This window comes from Bactrocera latifrons, unplaced genomic scaffold (genome assembly GCF_001853355.1).
Source record: "Bactrocera latifrons isolate USDA-ARS-PBARC rearing strain unplaced genomic scaffold, ASM185335v1 scaffold_1007, whole genome shotgun sequence".
Classification (NCBI taxonomy): domain Eukaryota; kingdom Metazoa; phylum Arthropoda; class Insecta; order Diptera; family Tephritidae; genus Bactrocera; species Bactrocera latifrons.
The window spans coordinates 23,188-35,051 of NW_017534417.1; the positions used below are offsets into that span (position 1 = coordinate 23,188).

Below are 11,864 nucleotides of genomic sequence, written 5' to 3' on the forward strand. Positions count from 1 at the left end.
GAAGCGTCAATTTTCTTTGGCACTATCCATACCGGAGAGTTATAAGGAGACCGTGAAGGTCGAATTATGTTATTATCAAGAAGTTCCTGTATTTGTTTTTCAACTTCATCTTTCAAGGATATGGGTAATATGCCAAATATATTGGCCTTTCGGTTGTAGTTCTTCTTTCACCTTTTACGATGGTTGTGAATGTAAGCTTTTCGTTTGGTTCAGCAAATAAAGTTGAGTATTGTTTTATTAAATTTTCGAAATGAAGTTTTTCTTGTTCAGTCATGTGCTCCGTTCTGATGTCAATATTATTTAAGGAATTTGCAGATTGTTGTTTTATTTTAATTATATAGTTATTGCAAATAGTCACATAGTTTTCTTTCGTATGAATGATGGCGGATAGTACTTTTAGGCTATCATTCCCTAATATTCCGTCGAAGCATTTTAAAGGTGGCAATAAAAAGAATTTTACATTGAAATCATTTTGTTTAAATAAATTTACCATTTTATGATGAGTTATCTTAACATTACCTGCTATTGAATTTACGTAGAAAATATTTCCAGTAGGAATGGGGTTTTGAACATGTTTCGGTTGTATGTAATTTCTGTTCGAGCCAGTATATCGATAAGAAATTTGAACAATTCACCTCTAGTTGCTTTGCACTCGAAATATGGTAGTGATGAATTGCTTAGTCTAAAAAAATTTATCTCTGTAAAGTCTTTAGATTCATTAGAAAATGTCTGGTTTATAAATTTTGTTTTGTTCTCGTATTCACTTAGTTTTTGTTCATCTCGTTTCAATTCCTGAATTATTGATGTGAAAATTCCTTTGTAGTTTTGGTGGATTTTGATTATTGGAAAATCCACTTGTTGGTCTTTTCCCCGCGTATTTAGGAGCAAAAGGTCTGTTCACATTGTTAACATTAGCTGTTTTTAGACTTGGATCTATGTCAATAGGTTGCGGTGGTTTTGGGACTGTTGGCCTAGGTGGAGGAAATTTATAATCATTATTTCCATAACGGTATTGATTGTAAGGTCTATTTGGTTGGAATACCCTTTGAGGTATTTGTGGCGAGCGAAATGGTTGAGGATAATCTCGATATCGGTTAAATGTGTTGGGGTGTGAATTATAGGAAAAAGTGGTGGTGAGCTTGTGCTTAGCCCCTTTCCAATGTTACTAGTATGTCTGGCATACTGAGTCCTTAAGTTTTGATTCTCTAATTTTGTACATAATAATAGAGCCTGTGGTAGGTCTACTGGTTCTTTCATTGCCAATAATCGCGGTAGGTCACCTTTAACTATCTAAAGCCTTATCACGTTAGGTGCCTAATAAGACGTTCATGGATTCGCTTCCAATATACATGTGGGAATGGGATATCGGGGTAGGTGGCAAGTCTACGCAGGCAAACAGAGGAACGACAGAACATGAAACGAACAGACAGAGGACGAAGTAGGGAAAACGGATAAGATAGAGACAGTCAAGTGATATACACCGTGGCGCGCGCAACTAGATAAGTGCCTAAATAGTGTTTAAGCATCTATGTACTTGACAATATTTTAATGAACGTGGTTTGAAACGAATAGACAAAGTGTCTTTTACTACAACTTGAGGGCTCGCCCGAGATATGTGAACAAGTGCGGTGCTAAGTAAAAAAGAAAGAAAAAACTATTACGCAGGCTCGCAGGTAAATCAAAGTGAAAAGTGATATTGCCAAAGTACGCAGTAGACAAATTAGCGTGCTCGCTAATAAGCGCATGTGAAAAAGCAACGCATTMAAAKACAATTTGATGTGCGCTAAAGCAAAATCAGACAATTTGCAGAATAAAGTGCAGTGAAAACGCGGTGTACGTGCTGTACGTAAATTCTAACATCCCCGGAATTTTGGGTGCTCCAACGGACACAGTACCATTTTACCGGTGAATGACAGTTATTCTAAAACAAGTGTCTGACCAAGTAGTCACAGTCAAAATTGGAAAAGACAAATTGAAAGCATTAAAACGAAAGTGCCAAAAAACTTTAGCCGGAAAGAGACAGCAAAGTACTTGCGTACTATTTATGTGAGTTTGTGTGTGTCCGCTTATACTCCGAAAGGCAGCGCATTGAACAGTTCTTCAGAAAAGCAGCAGCTTATATCCGTATAAACTCTGAGACGCTTTTATGTACATATGTACCGCTAAACGGCGCAAGTCAAAGCGTCGATCAAGTACATAGTGAGAGTAAAGGTGCATCTACTTGGTATTGCGATAGCAGTGAGAACAACGCAACAGGCATTAGCAGCAATTTAGCGACGGCGAGGAGTAACGTAAATAGAATTACAAGTATTCGTGGAAATTTTGTGTATTTTGTTTCTCTTATTTGTATTTGTTATGTCTAATTTATCCTAAATTATTTTGATTGAAATTACATACACATATGTCAATGGGGACAAGTGGTTAAAAATTATATAATTCTCAGGTTAATATTGTTCATGCTATAAGTGTAAGTTTTGTTTTGGTGTAGTCAACAATTGGTAAGATGGATACCGACACGATTAGAGCAATGACGGTGGAGATGCTGAAAGAAAACTTAGGGAACTTAATTTAAGTGTTGTCGGTAGGAAAAAAGAATTGCAGCTRCGATTGCTACAGCACATGGTTTTTGAAGGGGAAGAAGAAGCAGGTGAAGATGCTCTTAGTGAAAATGAATCGACAAATTCAATTTACGATGATGCTCCGGCTGGTAATTTAGGTGGGCAAAGAGCGATGTTTACACTGCGCGATATAGAAGATAGTGTTTCGGCATTTTCTGGTGATGGTACGCGCGGAGTGAATCACTGGGTGGAGGAATTTGAAGATGTTGCCGACACTGTAGGTTGAAGTGGCCTACAGAGGTATGTGTATGCGAAACAATTGCTTAAAGGCGCGGCTAAATCGTTCGTGGCTTAGTAGGTTGCAGAGACTGGAAGAATCTAAAAGATGCATTGTTAGAGGAGTTCGGCGAAAAGTTGTGCGCCTCTGAAATCCACCGCGCGTTGAGAAACAGGCGAAAGGAGGCTAGGGAAAGCATCTACGAATATTTGTACGCACTGATAGAAATAGGGAAGGCTATCAATCTCGATGAAAAGAGTATTGTGGAATATTTTGTAGAGGGAGTACCAGACACGAGGTCAAGTAAGGCTATGCTGTACCAGGCGAAAAGCATAAAGGAGCTAAAAGAACAGATCCGAGTCTACGAAAAAATTAGAGGGGGACCAATGTCGTCAAACAGAGTGTCCACGCCTCAGACAGGGTCAGGGAAAGATTTTAGTGAGAAGATGCCATAAAGGAAAAAGTGTTTCAAATGTGACAAAGAAGGTCATTTTGCCATAGAATGTCTGGGGTCAGGGCTCAGTAATGCAATATGTTTTAAATGTAGGCAAAGAGGCCATATTACCAAGGATTGCAAAATGGTTAAAGGTGAACGAGTAAACACGTTAGGCCACCACAAGGGGAGCAAACGGAAAAGTAACCTAATATTTATTGATGTGTCAATTAATAACGTTACTTTTAGTGCGCTAGTAGATACAGGCTGCGACTCGTGTATAATGAGATACGATACTCTTTTGATGTTAGGTGACATCGAGCTTAGTAGGGAGAAGCGGCATTTGTATGGAATAGGCCAGGGGCAACTCACGACATTGGGTTGCTTTGACGCTGAAATCGAGATCGACGAGGTCGTGTTGGAAATTACTTTCCACGTAGTAAGAGAACGCGATATACCGTACGCTGCCATAATAGGAAGCGATGTCCTCAAGGACGTGGAACTGGTTTTTAGGCAAGGGACAGTGACGTTCAAGAAGCAGAGTACTCGAGTAGCACAGGGTAGTGACGACACCGATGGGAAAGTTAGCAAGGCAGAGTCGGAGTGCCAGGGTGGCAGCTCTGGAGAGGTTGAGACCGAGATGAGGGGTTCGCACCGTAAGTCGGTGGAGTTGACGGGATTAGCCCAGGGTGAAGTTTCCAGGGAAGGTGGCTGCATAGAATGGGGAAATGGTTTCTTGAAAGAGTTTGAAGCGTTTGTCTAGCCGAGAATGAAGGAACAGAGGAGAAGTCGAAGGGAATCGACATATCGCATTTAGATGGAAGTATTGCCAAGGAAGTAGAGCGCCTAGTTACTACCTACATGCTCGGAAAACCGTCAAGCGTACCGGTGCAGATGAAGCTTATWCTATCGGATGATAGGCCCGTGTGGCAGCGTCCACGTCGAACGTCAGTTGAAGACCAGCGTTACATAGATGAACAGGTGCAAGCCATGCTAGAAGARGGGATTATACAATACAGCACTTCGGAATATGCATCACCTGTGGTACTGACGAAGAAAAAAGGTGGGACGAAGCGGTTTTGTTGCGATTTTCGCAAAGTTAACGAGAAAATTGTAAGGGACAACTTTCCGATGGCCCTTGTAGACGAAGTGTTAGATAAGTTGCAGGGCGCGAAAGTTTTCACAATCCTCGACCTTAAAAATGAGTTTTATCACGTACCAGTCGAATCTGACTCGCGAAAGTATACTTCATTTGTCACCCACAGCGGCCAATTTGAATTTTGTTTCGTACCATTTGGTATTACCAACTCACCGGCAGTRTTTTGCAGGTTTATTCGAGCAGTGTTTCAGGATATGCTCAAAGATGATACGATTATCATATATGTACATGGACGACATCGTTATTCCCGCCAAGGAWGAGAACGAATCGTTGGAAAAACTACGTAGAGTACTAAGAAAGGCGAGCGAACATGGGTTACAGATAAAGTGGGAGAAATGTCARTTCATAAAGAAGCAAATTAATTTTTTGGGGTACATCCTGGAGAACGGTCAAATTTTACCGTCAGTAGAGAAAACTAGGGCCGTGCGAAACTTTCCTATACCGACAAGTAAAAAGGAATTACAGAGGTTTTTAGGATTAACATCGTTTTTTAGGCGTTTTATACGAGACTATTCCATAATAGCCAAACCACTCTCAGACTTACTCAGGATGGAAGAAGCTTTTAAAATGGGTGTAGACCAGTTATTAGCTGTAGAAGAGTTGAAAAAAGCACTGATTAACGCACCGGCATTAAAACTTTTTGACCCTTCTGCGGAAACGGAGGTACACGCGCACGCTTCTAAACAGGGTTTTGGAGCGGTCTTGTTGCAAAGAGATTCACAGGATCGATTATTTCACCCCGTCGAATACATGAGCCGCAAAATTACAGTGGCGGAAGAGAAGTATAGCGCATTCGAGCTAGAGGTTTTAGCAGTGGTTAAGGCATTGCAGAAATGGAACGTATACCTTAAAGATAGGAAGTTCAAGATAGTTAGCGATTGCAACGCTTTCGCTATGACGATCAAGAAGAGAGATGTCCCAGATAGGGTTATGCGGTGGGTTATGTATCTACAAGAATAAGACTACATGGTTGAACACAGGTCGGGATCGCGTATGAGGCACGTGGATGCACTGAGTGGCGTTTATTGTTTATTAGCCGAAGATTCACTAATAGTTAGACTGAGAGAGGCGCAAGAGCAAGATACGTGGATTAGAGCAGTCAAGAAGATCCTGGAAACAGGAAGTTATGAGAATTTCTTCTCGAAGAACGGTATAGTTTATTGTGACACCATAAGAGAACTGCTCGTAGTACCATYCAGCATGGAAACAGAGATAATTAAACTAGCACACGATCAGAATCATTTTGCTTGAAAAAAGACACAGGAACTTGTAGAGAAAAACTACTATATACCAGATTTGACAGAAAAGGTAGCAAAAGTTGTAAAGGGATGCGTGGAATGCATAATCGTAGACGCAAAAAGAGGAAAAAAGGAAGGGTTTTTGTATCCAATAGATAAAGCATGTGAGCCGTTAGGGACATATCACATTAATCACGTCGGACCATTAACCGAAACACGCAAGAAATATAACCACATTCTAGTAATAGTGGACGGGTTTTCCAAATTTACATGGTTATACCCTACAAAGTCTACGGGGGTGGATGAGGTGATTGATAGGCTGGAGAGACAGGCTTCGATATTCGGCAACCCTAAGCGAGTAGTAACCGATAGAGGGGCAGCATTCACGTCTAATAGCTTCAGGGACTATTGTAATAAAGAAAACATACAACATTTTTTTATTCGCAACAGGAGTACCACGAGGGAACGGGCAAGTGCAGCGCGTACACAAAACGGTCATTCCAATTATAGCTAAAAAGTGTCAAAGCAACCCCACCCAGTGGTACAACCAGGTGCCGAAGATACAACAAGTTTTAAATAACACTGTGCCGCGCAGCACTAGAACATCGCCCTTTAAAATTCTCACCGGGTTAGATATGCGGCTAAACGATTACCCAGATTTGAGACAAATATTAGACGATTTAACAATAGAGGAGCTTGATACCGAAAGAGACTTTGTAAGACAAAGTGCTCAAGAAAATATAAATAAAATACAAAACGAGAACTGTAGAACTTTCAATAAAAATAGGAAAGAGAAGTTAGCTACAACATCGGTGATCTAGTTGCCATCAAAAAGACTCAGTTCGGGACCGCTATGAAACTGTGGCCAAAATATTTAGGACCGTATAGGGTAGCCGTCAAGCTAAACCATGGTAGATATGAGGTGAGGAAAGTGGGAAACCAAGAGGGCCCGCTTAGAACAACAACCATAGCTGAAAATATGAAGCCATGGCGCTAGMTATTCGGGGTCGAATAATGTGTCAGGATGACCGATTGCGGGAATGGGATATCGGGGTAGGTGGCAAGTTCCCAGGCAAACAGAGGAACGACAGAACATGAAACGAWCAGACAGAGGACGAAGTAGGGAAAACGGATAAGATAGAGACAGTCAAGTGATATACACCGTGGCACGCGCAACTTGATAAGTCGTCAAACTATTGTGCCGCATAGTTTTAAGTGCCTAAATAGTGTTTAAGCATGTATGTACTTGACAATATTTTAATAAACGTGGTTTGAAACGAATAGATAAAGTATCTTTTACTACATACATACCCGAAATTTTTTTCAAAATAAGAGACAAATGTTCATACACGGCTTGATAGAATTTCACACCGTTTCGTTGCCTTGAACGATAGTAATCATTTGGTACTCAAGTGTGCCGAGATCCCGCTTATCTGCATAATGCAGAGTCAAACAACGTGAAATACTGTTCCAGTTTAGTGGAGTATTATACGACTCCAAAACAGTATCAGCAGTTCCCGTTATTTTATTTCTTATAGAATTTATAATAMCAAAATATTTAGCTGTTCCTCTGATAGGTTCATACAACTTTAAAATTCTATCTACGCTCTTCTTCCAAGAGCTGTATTCGATTGGATTTCCCGAAAATTCTCTGAGGCATCGAACTACGTCAGGAACCTTGTCTAGTTCGTCAATATTATGCCTATATTCGCTGTTCATTACTTCATCTGTACAGTTAAGTTCGTTATGATTAGTTTGTCTGATGTCCTCGGTGAGGCATACATTTCTCACTATTTTTGTAATCAGAGCTTCTAATTCTGGTGTTGCGTTTACTTGCTCTATAGTTGGTATATTAGCAGGAGAGGGTACGGATGGTATATTTATTATTGGGGGACGAATAAGATTGTTTGGGTTAGTCATTTTGATTACTTATTTGATTATATATTTTTATTTTATTCACCTTAGGGTCCCCTCGAAGGTGGTGAATCGCAGAGATATTTGGTTTGAATTTTATTATAAGGACTAGAAGTTCCTCTTTTGTGTGGTGTTATTTAATGTTGATTTTCAACATAATATTATAATTTTAATTTATAATCGTATTTTATTTTATTATAAGGATTATTTTATAGAATTTATTACAGTTCGTTAGCTAAACTTGCTTTTGTGTTATATTGAATTTCGTTTTATATTTCTTAATAAATCTAAATAGGTAGTAGGATAGCACCTTTTTTTTAGTTTAGCTAATCATTTTTTACCAATAAGTATTCATATATCCGTATATATTTTTGCGCGTGTAAGTTGTGTCAAAGAAATTAGAATTTTTTTTTATTGTTTTAAACAGTATAGAATGGGAACTTTTTCTCTTTTCTTTTACTTTTTATTATATTATTTTTTGTGTTCAACTAGGAATACGCCTTTAAATACACTTTTGTGTGAAATGAACAACTTATTAAATTTTTCGGTACTGATAATAGATAATATTATTTTTTTTTGTTTAGGAAACAGTATATTGGAATAGAAACTTTTTCCCTCCTTTTTATTTTTTTGAATTTTTAGTGACAACTGAGCTTTATCTCTTTTTTAATTTTTACTAAATTATTTTTTTGTGTTCAACTAGAGATACACCTTTAAATACACTTTTTATGAAATGAACAACTGATTAAAATTTTTCGTTTTTGTTAAAAGATAATATTTTTTGTTTAGGATCGGTATATAGGAATAGGAACTTTTTTCCGCCTTTTTTTTTAATTTTTCACTTATTTAGTTAATTGAATTTGATAATTAGAAGTCAAAATTATAATTCTTAAAACTAACATCTTACGAACGTGCATGACTGGAAGAAGTATCCTGTTTAATCCTTTTCGTCATTACTAAGGTTCCCCCGATGGCCACTTTCTCGCACGCTTCTCTTCCTCAAGAGTGGGTAAGAGATTGAACGGACGATTAATTCGGCTAGGAGGATGATTCCACTGCAGGCTCCTTCAGGATGTATGTGTGGTTCTCCAACTCATTGGGCGCCCGTTAACATAACAGTTTAAACATTTTGTTACAACTGTACAAAAATGCTTGTTTAACTTTAATTTCTTAGTTGTTGGAGCAATGTCCAACCAACTTAAAGAACAGCCGAATTTAAAGAGAAACTATAATCTAAACTTATGCTATCACCAATTTAATATTGTAAGCGCCGGTAGAGCGAGACGTCGGCAGCGACGCATATTGTTAGTGGCGCTCCTGCCTTAATTATTAATTTTGTTAACTTATACAACGAATCACGTAAACATCTTTCAGTCTCAAAACTTTTTGAATGCTGTTAACTTTGTATTGTTTTTCGACTAACTTTTTAATAGCAAATGTCTCGGAGCATTAAAAAAAAATGATGAACCCTTTTTGGGCAGCTTAGAACAAATGAATTTTTTAGAAGTATCCGAAGAAGCACTTAACTCTATCATTGTTTGTGATATGTTTGGTCGATATATAACAAACAAATTTTCGTTTATTAGAGTTCGCAGTTTAAGACGATTCTGGGATATATTGTCCCGGCAGGGATTTGAAAACGTCAAAACGAGAAGACTGCCAAGTCGAACTGGAACACTTTTTCGGACAGATTAGGAAAGGGAGAGGATTGAACACAAGAACAACTCTGTGTATGTTTTCTGATAGATATAGAGTTATTTCCTTTCAATATCCTTGAAAGAGTATGTAATGACCCTTTGGATCAGGATGGTTCTAGGTTCAAGTACTATGAGGGATGTAGAAAATTTTTATTGCTGCGAAAATTCACAACCCGACGTCTTGAAATACCTATTTCTAAGGCATATTTTTCTTTACATTGATTTCAATTATAGTGTAAGTGAAATTAAATATTAACAAATTAAAAACAAAAAAATTTTAGTATCGCATGTCAGTTTTTTACATTATGAGCTCATTTTGTAAAGCTTCCTAACTTTGAAATGATTTTGTCTATAGCTGAATGTGTTTTGTTTTTAATTTTTAATATTTTTGATAAATAATATGTCATTAACTTATAAGTTAAATTTTCTATATCGCTAAAAGTATCGCTATATATAAAGTGTTGCCTAATATGCACTTTACTTGAAAAATTTGAGTTGTAACTTCTGTATTTTGATATATCTAATAGAGTTGTAAGATTTTGGATGCATCTATTGTGGCAGCTTATAGCCCTGACAGACGAGCAAAATTAATGTGCCTTAAGCAACGCAAATGCGAATTGAAATTTTATGGGGACAGACGGCAGACTTGTGCATTTACACAGCTTGTTCATACCAAATGAACACATCCCTGCATTGTCCTCCTAACTCGTCTAAATACGAATTAGAGGACAATGCAAAAAACACCCAACAGCGCCAACATAACAGCGAAGTACCCAACAAACAGAAAGACACAATAGAACGAATCACCACAGCGGACGGACATATAGACGCCAAATCAGCAGCAGCAATATCAGCAGCAACAACAAAAACAACAGCAGCAAAATCACCTCAACGCGGGAATAAATAACATAATCAGGTTTTATCAAAATTTATAATTATACTTGTAAATAACCCATAAGTTAAATTATAATTATATAAACCCACACATATTGACCACACATAACCACACAATTGGACATACTTACTCACCCTATATACATGCAAGTATTATACCCTTAAATATACAAATCTGAATTGTTACCAAAATCCTAATAGTTTTTATTTTATTTGGCACACCGGCAAACACACGTCGATCACCCCGACATTTTGGTCCTTCGAGCCGGATTGAGTGCTTCATAAAATAAACCCACCCAATTAAAATTTATTTGGATAATCAGGATTATACAAATTCAACAACCCAATCAGCCACACATCGGATCTTCAAATATATCTACATATATTCACCCACCCAACAACCACCTTTTGGATCTTCAGGAGTAGCAATTTCACCCACCCAGTCAACCACTTTATCAGCAAACAAGTACGTGGAAAAAATTGTAAGTACTCAAACCCAAATWTATTTAAAATATAAATTTATTAGTGCAAATCGGAATAAAACGGCATAKWGAAACAAGAACAAAATTAATATTATATTCAAAGTAAATCTTTTGCTTAACCGGTATTAAACACAAAGTATTTGCAGACGTATGTTAGCCTTTTGCATATAATTCTATACGTTTACATACATGCAATCATATTAATTGATATTGAATATCATTTTGCGAGTTTTTGTGAATGCATGCAAAATTGATAACTTCATCTTTAAATTATGCTATTTTCGAAGTAACATTTGTAATTAATGTACAAATAAGAGCTACTTTTTAAATATTTCATATGTCTGATAATATATTATAAATTTACATATGAGTATGTAGACATGCTATATATGTACATAGTATATACATATATGACATACTATCATAATATACTAAACTACTTATTATAATATATTACAATAATATTATATGTAAATCGCATTTCATTTCAATTTTCATACATACATATCAGCACATAGTTACGTACATACATACATAGGTAAGTACAATTCAAATTCAGATCGTGATATTATCATTTATCAGTAAAAAGTGTGAGCGCACTGCTGCTATATGCACGACATTGTCGGACAATTAATGCATACACAAACCAACATACTTATATGCGTACACATGTAAATATGTGCTTATGACATTCCTTCACAAATAATGCATACACAACATCCATACTAATATGCGTTCACATGTAAATATGTCACTAGCAAAAACTACGAATATTGTTCTACAAAAACAATAATGGTTTCAAATACCAAGCAGCAGCGTCACAAGTCAATATGGCAGCCAAGTCGATGCCCAAATGTTTAGAAAAGTACACAACAACAATATTTTCATTCATGAACGCAAGCGCACTTTCAACAGGCAAACTTGCTTCATTCATAAAAACAAACACCATGACATCTCCCGGAGCATGCCTTTGCCAACAAGCGTCTTTTCTCGACGTTGGCAAAAGCTAAAAATCACAAATTGAACAATTTCTGGTATTTGTATGAGAAGGAAAAAGCGACAACCCCGCAAATGTAAGTATAGAATAAAATTGACAACATAGTTTATTTGTCGATTTTCAAGTCAAGAAATGTGCCAAATAAAATATTCAATATTCCTCTGATTTATGTGTACAGTGAATCCCGGTTAAGCAGTATTCCGCTTCAATGAAAA

General features: G+C 37.2%; 1 protein-coding gene across 1 annotated transcript; it reads left to right on the forward strand.

The window, feature by feature from the left end:
• Positions 1 to 1,349: 1,349 nt before the first annotated feature.
• Positions 1,350 to 10,067, forward strand: LOC108967648. The gene is made up of 3 exons (XM_018931213.1): positions 1,350 to 1,370; positions 2,085 to 2,291; positions 9,804 to 10,067. Exons 1-3 carry the CDS (start codon positions 1,350 to 1,352, stop codon positions 9,954 to 9,956), a joined length of 381 nt encoding a protein of 126 aa, XP_018786758.1. The 3' UTR covers positions 9,957 to 10,067.
• The last annotated feature ends 1,797 nt before the right edge of the window (positions 10,068 to 11,864 follow it).